The sequence below is a fragment of the Mus caroli genome, unplaced genomic scaffold (genome assembly GCF_978045245.1).
Source record: "Mus caroli unplaced genomic scaffold, Mus_caroli_1 scaffold_13, whole genome shotgun sequence".
Taxonomy (NCBI): domain Eukaryota; kingdom Metazoa; phylum Chordata; class Mammalia; order Rodentia; family Muridae; genus Mus; species Mus caroli.
Genome location: NW_028227268.1, coordinates 17,031,092 through 17,053,783, shown reverse-complemented (window position 1 = coordinate 17,053,783; position 22,692 = coordinate 17,031,092). Strand labels below are relative to the sequence as shown.

Sequence of the window (22,692 nt, the reverse complement as noted above, 5' to 3'; positions counted from 1 at the left end):
AAAGCTGCTGTGTGCTTGGTCTGTGGTGCACTTGAAATACAGTGTGTTCGCCTTATCGAACAGATGATGAGCTTTTTGCTGACTTCATCCCAGTTTTCCCCTTTGAACAGTAGATAAAGGGCCGTTCTTGATAAACTTGGTAGCATGAATCATCAGCTCATGTATACCTCCCTATCCCAGCTTTCTGTCTTATTTTCTCATCTCTGGTTCTTTCCCTCAATGCCTCATGGTTTGGGACCTTTATTCCTGTGGGTTTGAGTCAGAAGCCTATCATACTGTCCTTTCTTCTCAGGTCACACTCATTCCCATCTTTGATCAACTGCATATCATACTCTTCTATTGGAATATGCTCCCCTATCACCTCCAGTTCCTCACATGGCTAACCTGTTTTATTATTCAGGCCAAAACCCAACAGATTGTCCTTGGAGAGGCCTTTCCTGCTATCCTTGCCTAAGGCATTCCCATACTCTATTACTTTTATTACAGGGTCCTGTATCATTTTTGATAATGTCGTACCAGGTCTCAAATTGTCCCTTTTATTTGAATGCTCATTGCTCGTCTTCCTCACTAGCTCGTACACTTGGAACGTGTTCTCTTCCTTGGGGATGTTTCCTTTAGCTCCCTCAAGTCCTCACAAGGACCCAGCACAAGAAAGGTACTTGGTATTTGCTAATTAACTGACAAAATAAAAGTCTATAAAGTCAGATTCTCCCTATACATAATTATGCTAAATCATTTCTTAACCCAGATGACCCTGGTGATCCCTAAAGCAATGAAAAACTGGGAGCTACAATAATTGTTCATTTCACAGAATAATATTTCTTTATTTCCAAGATAGCACTGTTAAATCTATGGACAAATCCATAAAATTCTAAGGGAAACTAGAGAAAAAACACTGAATTCTTATGTCCTTCATAATTTCAAAAGGTAATGGAGCATAACTTTTGTGAGTCTTAGAAACATGGAATCATCTGCCCTTAACTTACAGGAAACAAAACAGTGGATCTGAATGAACTATTGGATATCGTCAGTTACATCAAGGGTGAGTTTCAAGTCATGATAGGAAATACTTATAAATAGCATCTTAAACACATAGCTATTAATACTGGACAAGTATCTTTCCCATTCATAAATATTGCTCTATGTATGTATGTATGTATGTATGTATGTATGTATGTATGTATGTGATTGGTTGTTGGTTGATTATTGGTTGATTGGTTGGTTGGTTGATTGGTTGGTTGGATGGATGGATGGATGGATGGATGGATAGTTGGTTGGATGGGTGGATGGGTGGTTGTTGATTGATTAGTTAGTTTATTGCTTAATTAGTGGATGGCTAGTTGACTGATCAGTTGGTTAGATAGTCGGTTAGATGATTGGTTGGTTGGTTGGTTGGTTGGATGATTGGTTGATTGGTTGGTGGGTAGTTGGTTGGATGGTTGGGGTAGATGGTTAGGGAATTTTTTAGTTTGGTATGGTTTGCTTTTGTGAAACAGGGTCTCATGAATATCAGGCTACTGAAACCCACTCTGTAGCTAAAGATGACCTTGAAATCCCAATCTTCCTTTCTCTATCTTCCAAGTGTTGGGATTATATTCATGTCTCACCATGGGTAAAGTTTACATTCTTTTATATGGCATATTTCCATTTCTGTGGATGCTCTGAATGCAGATAACCCATACCATGTATTTATACTGATAGTGTGGCCTGAAATTTTCCCCAGAAATGTTTAATACAGATCAGATATCAAAACCCATAGAACTAGTCACACCCTTTACCTCAAACTACCTTCACCTAGAAGTGAATCCTAAAGGATTAACTATACTGATTAAAACTTGAAAGTAGGCTTTATGATTTTTATTCCCATAGTAAGTACTAAGAAAACTATAGTAGGTTAGAAATACCTCAGGGTGTATATTGGAATCATTATACAAACTATAATTACATAGCAGGAGAATCATAAACTTGAGATTGGCCTCAACTACATATTAAGACTTTTGTCTAAAAAACATAAACGTGATATTAGTCAAGTGGGATATCATGGATTACAACCCTAACTATAAAGATTATGCAGAGTGTTCACTTGACTGCACTTATACTAAGACTGGAAGACTACACAGGTTATCATGGTCCCTACACAACGATGACACACAAATCTATGAAGTAATCCATATTTTTCAGGGTATATAAAGAACTGCAAAAATAAACACATAAGCCAAGTGTGGTAGTATACATCTTTAATTCCAGCACTGGAGAGGCAGAGGCAGGAGGATCTCTGAGTTCAAAGCCAGAGCCAACCTGGTCTACAGAAAAAGTTCCAGGATAGCAGAGTCTAAACAGAGAAATTCTGCCTCAAAAATAAAATAAAATAAGTAAATAAACACCTAAAGCATAACTTATGTAGGTAATAAATAATCTTGAACTGAATAAACAGTTCTCAAAAAGGAAATGCAAATAGCCAATACATACCTTAAAAGATGCTCAACACCCTTAGCTAGGATAGGTCAATCCAAGCTGCTTTGAGACTCTGTTGCCATTAAATAAATAAATAAATAAATAAATAAATAAATAAATAAATAAAATTTTAAAAAGGACTAGAGGATATGTGAAAAGAGGCAATGTAAACTTGTGCTGCCAGTGTGGCAGTCAATATACATTCACTCGAACTATCATACAACACAGTTATCTCTTGAAAAAACACTGGAAGAACTCTATCAATTACCACAGAATAGTTGCATAACCATGTGCTATTCACAATAGCCAGGAAGTGGAAGCAGCCTAGATGTCCATCAACAAGTGAGCAGATTACATGGAACAATGGAATTTTAATCAGCCATAGAGAAAAGTAAAATCAGCAGGCAGTGGTGGTGCAGGCCTTTAATCCCAGCACTCAGGAGGCAGAGGCAGGCGGATCTCTTGAGTTCGAGGTCAGCCTGGTCTACAGAGTGAGTTCCAGGACAGCCAGGGCTACACAGAGAAATCCTGTCTCAGAAAAACAAAGTGAAACCATAAAATTTTCAGACAAGTGGAAACTGCAAATCATTATGCTAAATGAATTAAGCCAGACTCAGACAATACATTGTCTCTCATTTGTGAAACCTGAATTTAATACTGTCTGTGTGTGTCTGTGTGTGTGTGTGTCTCTGTGTGTGTGTGTCTCTGTGTGTGTGTGTGTCTGTGTGTGTGTGTGTGTCTGTGTCTGTGTCTGTGTGTGTGTGTCTGTGTGTGTCTGTGTGTGTGTCTGTATGTATTTGCAGCTCACAAAACTAGAAAGGGAATCATCAGAGGTGACGAGTTCTTAAGGGAGGTGGAACAGAGAGGATGATAGAATACAAGCGATAGGAAAACAGAGGGTACTAACTGTGGGAAAAGGAGACCAGCTGGAGATGGGGAGGAAAGACAGACCAAAGTCAATGTCACGTACACGAAGATACCATAACGAGATCAGTTATCTTGTACACTAACCTAAAAAATTAATTTGAAAAAGTGTTAATATTTTTAAAGATTACACAGCAATTTTTAAAATACTTATGAAGAAATTATCTTGGGTTAAAAAAGCAAAACACTAGCCAAGCATGGTAACACATACTTGTAATTCCAGGAAGCTGAGACAGGAGAATCACAAATTTGAGATCAGCCTAGTCTTCATAGCAAGACAATATACAAAATTATATTTATATAAGATTTTCACATTATATAAATAGAGTCATTATCAAAGACTAGAAAAAAAAACCTGAGAACTGTTTTATGACAGGGGGCTTGGATTTCTTCCCCCTGCCTCCCTTTAGAGTAGTAGTAACCTTTAGTATGGTAAATCTCTTACAATGAATAAGGAAAGCTTTCATCTTTACGTTGAGATAAGAGGGACTGCTGGAATGCATAGTGAACAAAGAAGTAAATTGATGGCAAATATAATTTTTAAAAATTAAAGTTTTCACTGGTGTTTATTTCCAGGTTCAGTGATATATATACCTGTAGTCCCAGACTACATAGGAGACTGAGGCAGGAAAGTGACGTGTTTGAGGCCAGCCTGGTCAACAGAGCCAACATGAGTAATACAGGGAGGCCTGGTCAAAAGGAAGGCAGGGCTATCTATAGAAAACAATGAATATTCAAGTGGGGCAGGAGAAAGAGGGAACAGAAAAGCAAAGCTTTGCTCGCAGCCTAGCCTGATGCCGGTGCAGCACATCCCTCGGGGCTTCAAACCTGGGAGTACTTTCTTTGTGGCATTCTGCTGATACGCCAAGCAGAACTATAGGTGTGGGCCTCGCCAGCGCTCCTTTTAATTCCAGGCGTACAGGGCCATGGTGTACAGGGCATAAGCACAGACAGCACTCGTCATCCTGTCAGTATTGCTTCTATAGTAAATCTGCACCCCGTTTCTCACCCTTTCTAAGGAGAAGCAATTGACATGCAGTACCTGTACAAGTTCCTAGCAAATGATGGGATCGAGCTCACAGAGAAAGAGTTCAAAGATCTGCTTTCCTACCTGGACTTCAACGGTGAGGATTTCTGCTTGGAAGGTGGGATCTTCCTAAAAGTAAAATTTGCTACCAGCACAGAAGTTCCTCAGACATGACTTCCATGTCACTTAGAGCATGTGAATTACCTCCGTCTTAATCAGGGTTATTATCGATGCGGTAAATACCATGACCAAAAAGCAATTCGGGAAGGGAAAGGTTTATTTGGCTTACACTTCCATATCGCTGTTTATTGTCAGAAGACAGTTTCTGTCAGGACAGAAATTCACATAAGGCAGGAACCTGGAGACAAAGAGCTGATGCAGAGGCCATGGAAGACTGCTGCTTACTGGCTTGCTCCTCGTGGCTTGCTCAGCCTGCTTTCCTACAGAATCCTGGACCATTAGCCCAGGAGTGGCCCCACCCACAATGGGCCCAGCCCTCCCACATTAATCACTAATTAAGAAAATGCCTTATCTTATGGAGGCATTTTCTCAATTGAGGATCCCTCTTTTCAGATGGCTCTAGCTTGGGTCAAGTTGACATAAGACCAGCCAACATACTTTCACATCTTGTTATAGAACAGGCTTGCATCCGGGTCCAGGGTGGAGCCTTATATTTCTTTTTTTTTTTTTAACAATTTTTATTAGTTTTTTTTTTCATTTACATTTTAAATGCTATCCCGAAAGTCCCCTATACCCTCCCCCCACCCCACCCCCGCCCTGCTCCCCTACCCACCCACTCCCGCTTCTTGGCCCTGGCGTTCCCCTGTACTGGGGCATATAAAGTTTGCAAGACCAAGGGGCCTCTCTTCCCAATGATGGCTGACTAGGCCATCTTCTGCTACTAACAAGCTCCAGTGTGGCACCATGGTCCTGGTCTGTGGGCCACATTTTGACTACCGAGAATCTAAAAAGTAAAGAGAAGAGATGACATATTACAATTATGCCTTTAAATTCCTTTTTAAAATCCCAAGAACAACCAATAAGCTAACATGTGTGAGAGCATGATTCTAATGAGAAAATAAAGTAAAAAAAAAAATTAGAGTGCTCAAAATTAGGAAATAAAGTGAGCAGTAGGCAGAGACTCAGGAGAAGCAGGGGCCTGGAGCTGATTGACCATGTTCCTCATTTACTGGGATTTATCATGCTGGGCAGTGATGAGCCCATTATCCCCTGGTCCTTGTATTCTATAACTATTTGTTTTAATTTTTCTACTACTGTTTATGTTGTTTATACACACAAAAATATTTATGCACATGGCAAGGTAACATCTCTACCCATTATGCTTCAGTTGACATTGCTGGATAGTTTGTGTGTACCTCTGTCCTTGAACACAGGTACCCTGCACTACACTAGAGTGGGGAACTGGCCTGGCATCACCATGTGCAAGCACCATAAAAATAACCAAACTAAAAACCTGCAGTATAGCCCACATGTACTCCTCAGCCTTCTCTACCACTTCCATCCTGTTAAGCTGCAAACCACTGAGCCGTGACTCCCTAAAACTGCCTTGCTCCCACTTTGTCCTTTAGATACTACCACTGTGTCTAGAACAGCCCCACCTCCAGTCCATCCCCATCCCACGGTGACATCCTGTTTGACTGTAACACTCCTGTTACAGTCCAGGATTCCTATTCTACCAAAACACCCCTGTTCCTTCTTTGAATTCTGATAGGATTTTGTTGGAGACAGTATATACACCTTGTGCTTTGATTTTTTTTTCTTATACACTTCTGGATCTCCCAACAGACTTTAAAGTTCTAGTGTCAAATGCTAAGGACACAAAAAGGGATGAATGGCAGCCCTTGTCCTCTGAGAACTTACGGTCTAATAGAGGAAGAAGCATACAAGACAGTGTGAGCTAATGTCATACAAACATGCAGAGGAGCACATAGCTGGGACTGAAGCCTTCTGGGAAAGCATGGCTAAACAGTGGCAGGGGCATCCTTCCAGCCAGAGACAGACTGTGCCCTCACTGTAACAAAGCACATCCGCGGCGGCTTTCACAAAAGGCTTCTCGGTCATTCACCTACAAATGAATAAAGACTTGGAAGAGGAAGGGCTAGATGGGAGGAGCAGGAGTGAGAGGGAGAAGCGGTCGTAAGAGGTGAAGATGAACCAAACACAGTACACACGTGTATGAAGGAGATCTAATGAAACCCATTGTTATGTATAATAATGTATGCTAATGAAGGACTGAACCTGTCAGCACAGGAGCCAGCCCTTCCTTCTCTCTTCTAATAACTGAGAACATGCCAACATACTTACTTTTTCATACTTGTAGGTAATATGTCATATACATATTATATATTACATATAACATAATAGATATATACATGCATGCATACATGCTTGCCAGTGGCTCAGGAGAGGGCACTTGCTGCCAAGCCTGACAACCTGAGTTGGATGCCCTGAGTCCACATGGTAGAAGGAGAGAACCAACTCCTACAAGTTGTCCTCTGACCTCCACACACATGCAATGGTGCATGTGTCCATGCACACACACAAACTAGTGAATATAATAAGAATTAAATATATATTGTCATCTGTTGGCAAAAGATCCTTCTAGATTTGAGGGCAGACTCTGTGATGATACCACTTTCCTACTTGTAACTATCAACCATATTCTTTGGACTATATAAAAGAGAAAGAGCCCTGTAGAAGTAGAGAGATTTGTCTCCCTGCAAAAGCCGTCCTTTGTCCTGTCACACCCAGCTGAGAGAAGAGCCCATCTGAGCTCCAAAGCACAAAGTTTCATCCTTGTGCTTTCTATGGGGGGGAGGGGGTGCTTGAGGCAAAAATCATAGAATATGTTGTTTTTAATAATTTCACAACTTTTATTAACCTTACTAAGTTCTTATGTGGCTTCTGCCTCTGTCTCTGAATCAAATATTTTACAGGAAGCGGGAAGGTTATCGTACAGTCAATAATAGAGGGCCTGAAGAAGCTTAAACGTGAGTGAAAACTTAGAGTGAAATTTAAAGTTGATGATTTGATGCCATATATTTATTTTCATACGTTTTTTTTCTTGGTTGTAAAGGTAATGTGTGGAGGGCTTCAGAGGCAGCTCAGCTGTTAAAAGCCCAAACTGCTCTTGCAGAGGACCCAAGTCCCAGCACCCACATGGTGGCTCACAACCACCTGTAACTCCAGTCCCATGGGATCCAACACCCTCTTCCAGCCCCCAAAGACACTGCACATACAATTCCCACAATCGCAGGAAAAACATACACATAAAAATAAAAAGGGAAAACAATTTTAGCTTTTGAAATATACTACAATCTTTTTTAAAAACATGTGGACCTGGGAGTGTCACCAGCAGTAAAGCACTTGATTGGCAGGCGCAGTGGCCTAGATTTGAGCACCAGCACTGAAAACATCAAGGCAATGTATAGTCATTACAGAAAATGTATATATTCAGAAAATACAATAACTCAAAAGGAAAAAATAATGAGTTCTGGCCTCTAGTAATAATCCATAATTTATCAGCATATTCTCTCTTATGGATACAGAATTGCCTGTATCTATATTCTAAATTCATATAGAAAAGAATGGATATAGAATGGATAACCTTCCCGCTTCCTGTAAAATATTTGATTCAGAGACAGAGGTTTGATTATTATGGTGAGAAACTGTCTCCTGGCCTCATTCCTCAACCACAGAGCTCAAGCTTATACTCCATCAGTGAGGAACTCAGATTTTGTGTCTGTATCTGTGTCCCCACTTTTGATTTGTCTCTACAATTCTGGTTGAAAGGATTTAAGAAAAGCTTAGGAACTTTATACAAATGTCCAAAGATAAACTTCAAATTAAAAAAAAAAAAAAGTACATTTAAATTCTTGGTATTTACACTTCATGTTTCCAAGTTGAAAAAAAATAAATAAATAAAGATACAGAAAAATGTTTGGAGCCAGCAAGATGGCTTGGTGGATAAAGGTACTTGCCAGCAAACCTGCGAACCTGAGTTGATCCCCAACATCAGAATGTGGGTATCAGAGGATTAACACTCCTCATAAGGAAGATGTTTCTACCTACACTGGCTTCTGAGTAACAGAACACCTCTACGTTGACAAAGAGCCACCATCAGTTTGCAGGCCTCTGTAACTCGCCACTGATCTTTCTTGGTGTTGGAAGAGTACATAATTGGCTAATCTGGCCATGGCCGATTCAGTTAAATACAGAAAACTAAGCCATTTAGCTCCACTTTCTCTTGAGAGTTTGTCTTCCCATGTTTAAGAAATAAAACTAACCCAGATTTTGATAAGAAAAAAAAAATGATATGTAGCAAACCTTGATTTCAGTTCTGACCCAAGTCTTATACTTGGGGGTTTAATACATACAAGACACCAAAAGCAGTGTGTTAGTCAATGTCCTTTTGCTGTGAAGAGACACCATGACCATGGTAACTCTTATAAAAGAAAACGTTTAGCTGGGACTGGCTTACAGTTCAGAGGTTTGGTCCGTTATCATCATGGCAGAAAGCACAGTGGCACACAAGCAGACATGGTGCCCGAGAGGGAGATGAGAGTTCTGCATCCAGACTGGCAGGCAGCAGAGAGAGACAGTGGAGCTGGCTTGGAAATCTTTAAGCCCACACTCCCAGTGACATATGTCCCCCAAGAAAACCACACCTCCAAATCCCTGTCAAAGCAGTGCCACTGCCTAATGACCAAGCATTCAAAATCTACACGCCTATAGGGCCCATTCTTATTCAAACAACCACAAGAAGCCTCATGAATTCAGACAGAAATCCCATAGAACTTGGATGTTCTCTCGGGTGTCCCACTCTTAGGCAACTTCAGAAATGGATATAATCTTGTCTTGTCTTTCAGCCAAAGAAATGGCAATGCTGTACAAGCAAATGACAAATTTCCGCTTCAGAAAAGGTGGGTGACAGCTTTTAACCCTGTAGACATTTGTCACAACCATCTCATCAGTTTCTGCTCTAGGTCTGCTAATCAATAAGATGAGCATCCATTGTCCCTCCCATTGACGACTTCTCTAGACTCATTTTGCCCCTCTAGTCTATGTGACACTTTATAGTCTATATGCCACGTTGTTTATCAGAAGTTTCATATTGTTTTCTAATGTCTCCATTGATATTTTTAATTATACCTCTTTGACATCACTACATAGTTTATAAAGTCGCTGTTCCTGCCTCTAGTCTTAAAGAAAGCAGTCCAGTTTGTTGGGCTTTTATGTCCATATCAATAAAGAAAGAGAAGTGAATTTAGGTGGTGTTCTGTTAGCTCTCTTTCAGCATCAAAGTTCTGGTTTTAACGTGTAATGTTGAAAGGACACTTAAGGTGAAAAGGAGATCCAGAATAAGAGAAAATTAGGGGAGCAGGGGAGGGGGAGGGTATAGGGGACTTTCGGGATAGCATTTGAAATGTAAATGAAGTAAATACCTAGTAAAAAATTGGAAAAGAAAAGAGAAAATATGTGTGAATGATATACTGAAAGATATCCAAAATATAGAGAGACCTTATAATTCAATAATAGAATGTGCTTGGAATATGGCTTAGTGATAGAGCACTTCTCTAGCATATCTGAGACCCTATATTCAACTCCCAGCATCAAACACACACAAAAGCAAATATAGTTATTGTCTCTGATAGACACTTTATTTTCTTATGGACAAGACCTTATAAACATTTGGGCGTGGGCTGGGATCTAGAGGCAGATGCTTTCTACTGGCTTGGTCTGAGATGTTAGGGATGCCTCATCTACATGTGGAAGGATTTCAGAAGTTGTCCCTACATGACTGGTTGTCACAGTCCTCTCAATGGGGTGTCATGGTCACGTGTTCCAGAACAGGCACCTGGTCGGGAGTGGATTTAAATGCCTACCATGCTCAATTACGAGAATTGCCAGGGTTCCTTAATCTGCTCGACCTTACTGTTGGATTCCCAGAATCCACATAGTGGCTCAAACTATCTGTATCTCTAGTTCCAGAGAGTTGGATGCCCCCTTTTGGCTTTTATGAGTACCAAGTGCACATCTGATACACATATACACAGGCAGGCAAAACCAAAAGTGGTGTACACCTTTAATCCCAGCACTCCTTAAATCCCAGCACTCGGGAGGCAGAAGCAGGCGGATTTCTGAGTTCGAGGCCAGCCTGATCTACAGAGTGAGTTCCAGGACAGCCCCGGCTACATAGAGAAACCCTGTCTCGAAAAACAATAAATAGATAGATAGATAGATAGATAGATAGATAGATAGATAGATAGATAGATAGATAGATAGATAGATAAAATAGGGAATGGGCAGTTGGCTTGGTGGTTAAGAACACTCGTCTGTTGTAAAGGACCCAGGTTCGATTCCCAGCACCCACAGTGAGGCTCTTCAAGCACTAGGCACACATGTGGTGCACAGGCATAGCTGCAGGCAAAACACTCATACACACAAAAATATGAAAGTAAATCTTTAGAAAGAAGCCAAAGTTTTACTTCTCGACAACTCCACTCAGTAGGAACTGAGATTATCTTCCATTTTAACATAGGAAGCCCTGGATATGTATTTATTGAATTCATTTAGAAATTAAACCGTCCTCCTCTTTCCCTTTGTGTTCCTGACCTGAAGGGGAGCCCAGTGTGAGAACCTTGGTGAAGTTACTGCACTCATACTGAAACATTCAGACCTAGAATAGGAAACATCTAGAAACACTGCCACCAAGTAAAGCCGGAAGCCTTTTCAGAAGTCAGTCTGTCTGTCCACAGCAGATTACAGACCCTCCCAACCCCTGTACTAGAGCAGCTTTTCTTGTTTATTTTTTGGGAGGGTTTTGATTCGGTTGGTTTTGTTCTTTGGAGATGAGGTCTGTCTTTGTAGCCCTTGCTGGCCTACAACTTCCTAGGTTGACAAGGCTGGCTTTGAACTAACAGAGATCTGCCTGCCTCTGCCTCCCAAGTGCTGGAACTAAAGGTGTGCGCCACCAGTGGCTTCAAACATTTAAATGCTATGAGAAAAGTCAGAGCATGAATATTATGGTTCCTGCCTAATTGTCAGTGGTTTTTCCTTTTTTGTTTTTGTTTTTAAGACAGAATCTTAAACTCACAATCCTCCTGCCTCAGCCTTCCAAGTACTAAGATTATAGGCACACATCACCACCCCTGACAATTTAATTTTAATCTTCCAGAGGACCTGAGTTCAATTCCCAGTATCCACAGCAGATGGTTCTCAATACCCTGTGACTCCAGCTCCTGGGGGACCCCATGTCTTTGGCCTCTGTCAGCACCAGCACTCACATGCATAGACACACACATATACACATAAGTTTAAATATATTTTTTAATTTAAAAAAATAAAATAAACAAATGAGATTTGGGATGGTTTTTTTTTCTCCCTTTCTAGACTTAAAACCCTAATGAAATGGTTTTTAAGTACTCTTCAATCAAGGGACCTGGGTAAAATGTTCTACTTCAAGTTTCAACACACTAAAGAAAACATACCAACATATAATTTGAAGCAAAAAAAAAAGGTCTTCTTTTCTAAAGTCTTAACAGGCTCAAGTTGATGTGATTCTGTTTTCATTCCCTCATGTTCTTCTGGGGTACCGAGTGAACCCCAGTGAGTTCACATTTACTGTAACCCCGGGAAGAGCCAACAGCCACCTTCTCCCCAAGCCCAGGTCTGAGCAGGGAATGAGGTCACAGCTGAATGATGAAACAAACCACTGGGTTCTTGATCTGAAGCCCCAGATGGTTGGTTAGTAATGGTTGGTTAGTAATGGTTGGTTAGTAGTGCAGCTCAAAAGGAGGTAAATGTCAATATTTTGTATGATTCTGTGATGAATTTTTGAAACAAAAAGATTGTTAACTATGTAAGAGCTTGAAGGTATTTATAAGGAATGATTATTCTGAGCCATGGGGACAATTTCACAGTAACTTTCAAGGGCCTAAATTGTTGAGCGTCTCCGGGGTTCCCAGCTTGATGGTAGGTTCTAGATTCTGAACGCTGTGTAATGGAGTTGTTTAGAAACAGCTGCTTTCTGGGTTCTGAGGCAATGACCCGGGAGGAATGAATTCTAACCGAACGTTCTAAACCTTCCTGGTTTAACATTATTCATTATTCCCAAGCTAGCAGCCCTATCTGCTTGTGAGTGAGCCTCCAGATACACTCTATAGTTTAGAAAGCTAACAGCCCCTGGTCTGTAGACTGTGTTTCTTAGACTATGCAGAAGGGTCAAGGGGGGACTAGAGAAACTGTATCTGTGAAAACAGTCTGTGCAAGAGGCTACCCACTCTGCTTTTATGGGACAGCAGGGAACTCATAATTGTCAGAGCAGGGACGTGTGTTCCAGAAGGAAATCCTCAGAAAACATACTTACTACGTGGTAGGTGTCTAAGACTGAAACAAGTAAGCAAATATTTTAGGAATTCTGTAACACTTTCTTCTTTGCCAATTGTGACATGAAATGTCTCAGAATAAATATTGTCTTTAATTTTTCCTATCTATTTCTATATGCTTTGTCTGTCTCGAGGCGCTATTTTTTTAATTAAGGTGTACAGTTTGATGATTTGCTCTATGTATACGCTGTAAAATAATCACTGCAATCCAACTAACATGCCAGTCACCTGACAGAGTTACTACGGGTCAGGGGCATCTAGGCAAATTTTGAGTACACTGTGGAGTGGTCCTACCTGTTGGATGTTAGAACTTTACAAGTTGCTCATCTTGCATAACTGAAGGTTTGTGCTCCTTACCCAACCTCCTCTTCCCTCCCTCTCCCCTATTCTGTGCTGCTGTAGGTTTGACTATTTTAAATCCCACATGCAAGTGAGGAAATATTTCTCTTTTTGTGCCTGGCTTATTTTACTTAACATTTATTTAGTTTTGTTTTAAGACTTATAATTTTTACTTATGTGTGTATATGTGTGTGGGTGCCCGTGGAGGCCAGAAAAGGGAGGTGGGTCCCTTGGAACTGAACTGTACAGATAGCTGTGAGCAGCCATGTGGGTACTGAGAAGCAGAATCATCGCAAGAGCAGTGAGAACTCTTAACCACCAAGCCTTCTCTCCAGCCACAGCATTTAATTTTATCTAAGATCAAAGCGACATTATTGGAAAGGTGGAGCTGTGACAAGAAATTAGACTTAAAAGCCTTCACAGTAAAAGTCCCTTTCCACACAGCCTCCAATTTAGCATATAATTCTAGCTTGAATTTGCAAATGATGCCATTCTTTGAAATCCTAGGCTTTTCAGTTCCCAAGCCTTGAGCTGGGGAAAGCTAAGAAATGAGTGTATAAAGTGATATACATGGTAGCACCCGCCTACAATTCTAGTACTGGGAAGGTTCGGAAGAACTGAGTTCTAGGCCAGCTGAACTACAAAGTGAGAGCCTGTCTTAAGAAAGAAAAAATAAAGAAATTAACGAATGTATGAATGAATGAATTTGTGACCGATCCTTTATTGTATCTTCTGAATTCCAGACAGAGCTTCTAGCCAAATGGCAGTTTCAGAAATTAAAGCCACAATGAAGCTAAAACCCTTAAAAGCACCTGTCTTTCACAAGAGGTAGGTAATAAAGTATGAACAGTGATACAAACAAGTATTCAGAGAATGACTACTATAAGTTACACTACAGAAACTAGAATGAGACAAGTTAGCACATTCCATTCTGTGGTAGATTTACTTAAACGATCTGAATTAAAGAGTTTGTTTCGTTTTATTTATTTTGTATATCTGCTCACATCCACGCACCACAGCACACTTGTGGCAGTCAGAGGACAGCTTGTAGGAGTTCGTTCTCCTGTTCCACTCTGTGGGTCCCCAGGCATCAAACCCACACCCACATCCTCAGGCTTGACAGCAAGCACCTTCCCACTGAGCCATTCCGTTGCCTTTGTGGGAAGATTTTTTTTTAATAAAAAAGAAAAGATGAACATTCTTTGTTGGCTGGAAAAACAGAATTCTCCTTCCCATCCTCCCAAAAGAAATCCAGAAAATTAGCCATACGTAACGTACCCCACTATGATACACACGGGAGATTTGTCTGTCAGGAGCAATGCTTTCAGTCAGCTGCCAACAAACTGTAGCAAGCACTAATGGATGGGGGTGAGAACCCATGATCTATTTATCACATAGTAAAAGGAAAACATGCACCTCTCTCCTGGCTGCCCACTCTCTTTACCACTTGGAGTGTGTGTACCACTCTCAGCTTTACCACTGCCTAAACAATATATTTCTGACATTTTGAAAGAAGGAGAAAAATAACCTCATGGTAGCCAAACCACGGAGATCCCTAGAGTAGATGAGAGTCTGGACTGGGATTGTTTCAAATAGGTAGCCCCATGATCCTCTGAAACGTAAAATGGACATTCTCCAGGATTTCGTCCAAGAAGACATCTGAAATGGTTCCACGGATGTTGCTGTAATTAACAAAAATCGTTGCCTACCTGGCCTCCTTCTTTGGGTTTTGAGAATATCATATTTGTGTGTCTGCTTACATCTTTTTTCTGCTTACATCTTTTACTTCCTGCAAAAATAAACTATTTTCTATTCAGAAATGAAACGACTACATAGTAAGTAGCCTGTTTCTGAAGTCTGAAGAGGGTCAAGTTAGGTGATAAAGAGAAGAAGAAATTACTAACACAAAAAGAAGAATTTGTGTTAGTAAAAAGTGAGAAAAAGAAAAGTCAGGTACAATTTCATGCCAAAAAGTTGAGACCAGTACATCTTAAGACCCCCATCACTTCCCAGGCTACTCTGAAAATAAGTTGAATGGAATATTCTAGCGAGTAATGAAGTAAGCTATAGTGATTATATTGTTCAACCACGATATTTATTATTCCTCCTAGCTTTGCTTTATTAGGTACTTCTTCTAAAACCACAAGAACTGGTGCTGGAGAGATAGCTCAGCAGCTATGAGCACTTGCCGCTCTTCCAAAGACACCTGGGTTCAATTCCCAGCACCAACATGGAGGCTCATAACCCTCTGTAACTCTGGACTCAGGAGATCTGATGTCCCTTCTGACCTCCTTAGGTACCAGGCATGCACATGGTCCATTCATGCAGATAAGACACTCATAAACATAAAATTATAAAATAAATCACCTTAAGTGTTTTAATAAAAAAAACAAAAAATAAAAGATTCCATATATTTTAAACTTTTGTCGTTAGTATCAAAACTAAAGACATATAAATTTATGAGAGGTAGGCATGGTGACACATGCCTATAATCCCAACATTCAGGGATGATGGAAATCAGGAGATCAGGAGTTCAAAGACATCCTTGACTATAGAAAGAATTTGAGCTCATCCTAGACTACATAGGACCCTGTTTCAAAAACTATTTAGATTATTTAAATTAATTTGCTATTAAATTATACTTAATTAAAAGTAATTAAATTCCACTTGTCACCATATAAGCAAAGCTAGTTTTGTGTGTGTGTGTGTGTGTGTTCATATTGAAAATTTACACAAAGCATTCTAGAAGTATTAATATTTTCCCTCTTTTTCCAGATTTTACTTTAATGAGTACGTGTAAATTTCTCAGAGTTCCAAACTTTCCAGATCTATAGGGCAGGCTGTGGTTTCCCTTATCTTCTCTGGCTGCCAGGCAGATGTTAGCAGATTACAGGCTCTGCTTAAGCCCTGTGACTCTGAGCATACATAATGCAATGCCTATCGCTGTTGTAGTCAGCCAAGCTTGAAGGTCTCACACCTGTGTTAAATCTGTCTCTTTCTGTGTCTCTTCTTAGAGATAAAGATTTGCGAGGATCTTTCTCAGACCATTTAAAACACAAAGAATCAAAGCTGAGTCCTGCACAACTGGAAGGTAATGCCAATCACCCTACATGCTAAAACCTGAAGCAGCTCCCCCATACATCTGTGGGCTTCTGTTTTGTTTATTTTTGAGACAAGGTCTCATTAATAGAACTAAGGCTGGCCTGGAACTCATGGCCTAGCTCTGGCTGGTCTAGAGCACATAGCAGTCCTGTCTCTGCCTCCCAAGTGCTAGAAATGAAGGCATGTGATATTGCTTCAAGCTGGCTTCCATACTGATCTTTCTCCAATGCATGTGGGGAAGAAATACCCTACCATTTAAGGAGGGAGAGATAAATTTTTTAAAAATAATTTATTTAATTTTATGTGCATTGATATGAGGATGTCAGATTCCCTGGAACTGGAGTTACAGCCAAGTGTGAGCTGCCATGTGGGTGCTGGGAATTGAACCTGGGTCCCCTGGAAGAGCAGCCAATGCTTTTAACTGCTGGGCCATCTCTGCAGCCCAGAAATAAGCTTTCAACCAGGCATAATGAGACTTGCCTATAACTCGGGAAGCTGATACTTAGTTCAAAGCCAGACTGGCCTATACATCAAGAACCTATCTAAAAATAAAAAATCAACTCTTTGCTAGATTGAAGAGGGATTACTTTCAAGTTGACATCTCAAGAATTTAAGTCAGCCAGGCAGTGATGGCACACACCTTTAATTCCAGCACTCAGGAGGCAGAGGCAGGAAGATCTCTGAGTTCAAGGTCAACCTAGTCTACAGAGTGAGTTTCAGGATAGCCAAAGCTACACAAAGGAACCCTGTCTCAAGAACAACAACAACAACAATAAAATTAAACAATGTTGGTTAAATACTCTTATCCAGATAACTGTGAGAATGGTAAACAGCCAATCCAAGGTCACATATTGATCAGCTAATTGAACAGTATAAACACAAGGTTCCAGGACTCACCAGGGTGAGAACAGCAGGTGTCTGTAATCTCAGCGTTAGGGAGGCAGAGGCAGGAGGATCTCCACGAGTTGGAGGACAGCCTGATCTTCAAAATCTTTGACAAGCCAAGTCAGTTTTGTTCTCAAAAGACAAAAAAAAAAAAAATAATAATAATAATAATAAAATAGAAATAAAATGCCAGGATTTCTTAATGACAGGAAAGAAATAATGAAGAAATTTAGTACATTCTCTCTAGGTCACTGGCCCAGATAGCAAATATCCATTTAAGCCAACTGTGTTCGAGGCATAAGAACATTACACATGTTCCTGTTCTGGAAGGAAATCTACAAGGAAAATACATAGTTAAGCCTCAAAATTATTTAGTTATTTAAATTAAATTATAAATGACACAAGCTATGAGAGAAGGATAGAAGCTCTAGAACCGTTACAGAGTTGCTATAGGACCATAACAGAGTGTCCCGATTTGGTCTTGTGAGGCAAAAAAGGGAGTCAAAAGAAAGCAAATGGGGGTGGGGGGCAATGCAGAAGAGTGTTCCGGGGAGAAAGAACAGAATCCTATCCAAAAGAAAGGAAAAGCATTATTTACCAGAAAACCTAAAAGGATGGCTGGGGAGACAAGAGCACTTGCTATGCATGAGGACCTGAATTCAGATCCTGGCACCCACATAAAAAGCTGCGCATACCTGTCACCCCAGTGCAGGGGTGAGGGAACGAGGTGGAGCTTGCTAGATGCTGGGCTTGCTCCAGATTCAATGAAAGAACTGTCTCAACGGATACAGTGGAATGTACTAGAGCAGGATGCCTGGCCTCCACGCTTGGAAGTAAGCATACCCACAAATACACATACAAAAACGGAGGAGGAGGAGGAGCAGGAGAGAAGAGTCAACAAATGCACCTTTGCCTGGTGATGACCTGAACTCTGTCCCCAAATCCTATATAGTGGAAGAAGAAAATTAACTCCTGCAAGTTTGTCTCTAAAATGTATATGCCATGTCAAATATATACACACATACAGACACACACACTCATACACATACACATACACACACACATACACACATACCCACACACACATACCCTCATACATATTCATACATACACACACACACATATACATACATACACACATACACCCACATACATACACACATACAGATATACATGCATATTCATATTCTCTCTCTGTGTGTCTCCCAGTATACGCATAACCCAGTTACTTACAGTCCCATAAGGAATAGCCCCTGTAGGATGCAGATATCTAAGTATCAAATATAATCACTAGAAAATGTGGTAGTTCCAGTGTTCTTATAACTTCCCTACGAGGAGTTGATTTGTTCGTTCTGCTTGATTTATGAATACCTCAAAGTCTCCAGCATCGCCTTTCTTTGCTCCCAAATGACTTTGCTTCCTACTTCCTGCACAAAGACTTCCCCTGTGTGTCTATCTCTCAGGGTCGAAGCCACACACTTTGTGTGTGAATGCATGGGGGGGGGGGGGGTACACATATTAGGAAAATGCCCTGCTCTAGCCTCCTTTGCCAGGCTCCTTTGAGACAGAGTCTGTCATTGAACATGGACTCACCGTTTTCCAGTGGCTCTCTAGCAAACAGCAGCAATCCTCCTGCCCCAGCTCCTCACTAAACATAAGAGTTACATTGGCCACACACAACTTTTATGTGGGTGCTAGAGATCCAAACTCGGGTCATTAGCTTGCGCGGAATGTGATCTTTATTTGCTGAGCCATCTCTCCATCCCCTATCCTCCACTTTTTTGAATAGTTCAAAACACAAAAGTAGACATAGCATGATATGCTTACTCCACTATAAAATAAACATCTATGAGTCCATACTGATTGTCTTAGTTAGGGTTTTATAACTGTGAAAAGACACCATGACCAAGGCAACTCTTATGAAGGCAAACATTTAATTGGGGCTGGCTTTTATTTTCAGAGGTTCAGTCCATTATCATCATGGCAGGAAACATGGCAGAGTGCAGGCAGACACGGTGCTGGAGAAGGGGCTGAGAGTTCTGCTTCTTGATCTGCGGGCAGCCAGGAGAGGACTGGTTCTTCCACACTGAGTGGAGCTTGAGCACTAGGGGCCCTCAAAGCCTACCTACACAGTGACACACTTCTTCCAATGAAGCCAGACATACTAATAGTAGCACTTGCCATGGGCCAAGCATATTCAAACCATCACCCTGATATAAATAAATAATGAAGCTAGGAATATAGGTCAGTGGTAGAGCAGTTGCCTAGCATATACAAGGCCCTAGATTCAACCCCCAGTATTGTAAAAAGAATGAAAATTAAGGATAATTTAATACTTCACACAGAGTGGAGACAAATGACCAAGTAGTGGCAATAAAGGGAGAAAATAGATAATTTTTTTTTATTTTGCTTTGTTTTCTTGGTACACAGAGTCTGATGTAACCTAGTTCTTTTCTCAAACTCACTATGTAGTCAAGGCTGACCCTGAACACCTAATCTACCTGCCTCTACCCTCCAGTGTTTGTATTACAAGAATGTACCACCATGCCTGGCTCTGTATTTGGTTTTTCTACCAATTGCTACTTGTTCTGCTGGATTATATAATTTCTACTTTATTCTAGTTCAGATCCCAAGAAAAGACTGTCGGTCCTTTCTTAAAAAAAAAAAAAAAAAAAAAATCTATTATTCATTTTCTCTCCGTTTTTTTTTTCAGAACATATTCTTCAATTGGTTATATGATCTCTCCTAGTCCTGTTAGCATATATATTTCTCCCTCTCCTTCCTCACCCCACTTTTTGAGACAGTCTTACTCCATAGCCCAGGCCAACCTAGACATTACTTTTTAGCCTAAGTAAGCCCCAAATTCCAAGATAATCTTCCCACCACAGCTTCCAAGTACTGGTATTATAAACAGAAGCTACCATGCCTGACTGTGTTTCTTCGTAAATGACTGTCCTAACTAATATAATTCCATTTCCTCAGCCTTCCATAATGCTTACAACTTCTTCACCAAGGATAGAACTGGCTGTATTGATTCACATGGGTTGATGAGCACCATAGCAAAACTGGGAATGAATCTAAACACGTATGATATCTACAATGAATTAAAATGTGCTGATCTCGACAGTGAGTATTTTCACTTATTATTATTTTCTCATAAAATAATATCTATGATAATAATATTTTTATGAATATCTAGTGTTGGGGGCCGGTCAGCAGCCCGCAACGTGAACAGTTCCACTGAGATGGCAGCTCCGAGCTGAAAAGAGAGGAAGCTAGACAGGGAGGAAGGAGAAACGAGGCCAAGACAAGCTCATCCTGTTAAAAGCCCAATTTTACTAGTTCTGACATCCAGTTATAAAGGAAGGGGGAGGGAACCCGATTTCCCGCCAAACAATCTCGGGATCAAGTAACAGGGTGGGCACTTGTGTGTGGCTCCAAGCGGCAAAGAGGCACAGTCCAGCAGTAGGCATGGCAAAATGAATGAGCAGGAAACTCCACCCCTGAGCCAGCAGGTTCCAGGCTGGGGGTGGGGAAGCTACAATCTAGTTTATTATCTATCCTATACGTACAAGAAATAGCTCTCCCTTATTTACCAAAATATAGCTCCAAACAAAAGTAAGGATCTCTCCCCTGATCTGCATTTTACCTTTCATGGTTTCAATTAACCGGGTCAACTGTGATCCAAAAATATTAGTATTTGTCTAAACTCTTTCAAGTGAAAGAAAAAAAAGTTCTCAAGTTCTATTGTTGAAGCTAGATATGGTGGTGCACACTTTTAATCCCAGTGCTCAGGAGGCAGAGGCAGGCAGATCTCTGTATACATACACGTATATTGCTATACTTGTTAAGTTGTTACAACTGCTGCTAGTCTTTCGTTGTGCCTAATTTATCAAAAAGTTTATCACACATAGGTAAATATAAAAAGACACAGTAGATTCAGGACCAGTACTATCTAGGGTGTGGAACATGTTTTTGGTTTGGTTTTGGTTGGTTTGGGGGTTGTTCTAACTTGTTTGTTTACCAGCACAGGTTCTCATCCTGTGGCTCAGGCTGTCCAGGAATTCAACATTTAACTCACAGCCTATCATCCTGCCAAAAGCTAGGATTGTAGGCATGAGCCAGCACACTCAGTTCTAGCCATGGTTTTAAGGCTTGGAGGTCTTGGAATGTAACTTCTATACCCCCCATGGATGAGGGAACTACTGTATTTGTGTGTGTTTCTCTTTAAGGATATCAGTGGGGTATATGTATGAGTAAAAAAAAATAAATAATTTCTTCAGACATTTTCTGGGTGGAAACCAAGAGTGAGCGTCTCTTCTCAATACCAAATTAAAGTATTTGTTATGATGCTCATTTTAGAGGATGCCTTGAAGTAACTGAGAGGTAAACAGGCATCACCCGCTGCACAGAGCAGAACACCAAGAAAACCCTCACTGCTTCCACTAGAACAGTAGCAATATGCATCTCCCTTCTATCCCAAGCCCAGATGCCAGAGAAGTTTTGTTAGTATTTTAAAGCATACAGATCATGGAATTTGTTTTCCTGTCCTGGGAGCTTTTTATTAGTAGTATTTGGTTTGGTTTTTTAAAAGCAAGGTCTTAATACATCTGAGGCTGGCCTCTAACTTACTGTGTAGCTGAGGTTAGCCTTGAATGGTGGGTACTTGCCTCTACCTTTTAAGTGTCATGACATGTGCCTTAAGTCCAAACTAATATGTAGTATGGGAAATATTTTCAGCATTTTATTTTCTCTTGCCCCTCATCACCCAACTACCAGTGAATTGAGGTCACCAGATAATTAAAAGTTATCACTTGTTTAATTAAAATTATCACATGTTTCCATGAACTCTACCCAATTTTTTTTACTCTTTCATAGCACATATACACATACCTCAAGCATTACTAAATGTGTTTTTGGGGAGGGAGGGAGAGTTGGTTCCTCTGTGTAGCTCTGGCTGCCCTGGGGCTTTGCATTGTAGGTCAGGCTGGCCTCAAACTAAGAGATCTGCCTCTGCCTCTGCCTCTGCCTCTGCCTCTGCCTCTGCCTCTGCCTCTGCCTCTGCCTCTGCCTCTGCCTCTGCCTCTGCCTCTGCCTCTGCCTCTGCCTCTGCCTCTGCCTCTGCCTCTGCCTCTGCCTCTGCCTCTGCCTCTGCCTCTGCCTCTGCCTCTGCCTCTGCCTCTGCCTCTGCCTCTGCCTCTGCCTCTGCCTCTGCCTCTGCCTCTGCCTCTCCCTCTCCCTCTCCCTCTCCCTCTCCCTCTCCCTCTCCCTCTCCCTCTCCCTCTCCTCCCTCTCCCTCTCCCTCTCCCTCTCCTCCCTCTCCTCCCTCTCCCTCTCCCTTATACCTTAACATTGCTTCTGTTGGCTATAGGAGAATACTTTGATTCTAGTAAGAACAAGTCATGAAGACTGAAATAAAGAAGAGGATTATAAGTTTAAGACCAGCATGGCTACATCAGGAGGCACTACAAAAATAATCTCTTTAAGGAGAACAGAAAGGAAACCAAGGTTTACCTAAGCATCTTTCCATCCCCCAAGTATGCTGATTTTAAG

The 22,692-nt window shown here is 40.9% G+C and overlaps 1 protein-coding gene and 1 non-coding gene across 6 annotated transcripts in view; both read left to right on the top strand.

Annotated features, from left to right (window-relative positions):
- Efcab3 (EF-hand calcium binding domain 3) overlaps positions 1-22,692 on the top strand; it is a 418,970-nt gene that overhangs the window by 381,003 nt on the left and 15,275 nt on the right. The window contains exons 175-181 of one of the 5 annotated variants that reach the window (XM_085829216.1): positions 989-1,042; positions 4,398-4,502; positions 7,363-7,416; positions 9,295-9,348; positions 13,896-13,980; positions 16,167-16,243; positions 20,122-20,265. In XM_085829216.1, the coding sequence (XP_085685342.1) occupies positions 989-1,042; positions 4,398-4,502; positions 7,363-7,416; positions 9,295-9,348; positions 13,896-13,980; positions 16,167-16,243; positions 20,122-20,265 (573 nt within the window). Of the gene's footprint in view, positions 1-988; positions 1,043-4,397; positions 4,503-7,362; positions 7,417-9,294; positions 9,349-12,163; positions 12,225-12,677; positions 12,824-13,895; positions 13,981-16,166; positions 16,244-20,121; positions 20,266-22,692 lie in introns of those variants that run through there. The other 4 variants (XM_021177459.1, XM_021177460.1, XM_021177458.2 and 1 more) reach the window with 4 other exon arrangements.
- LOC115032619 (U6 spliceosomal RNA) lies at positions 2,076-2,178 on the top strand. Its single transcript, XR_015045080.1, has one exon. It is a non-coding gene; the product is annotated as a U6 spliceosomal RNA (small nuclear RNA).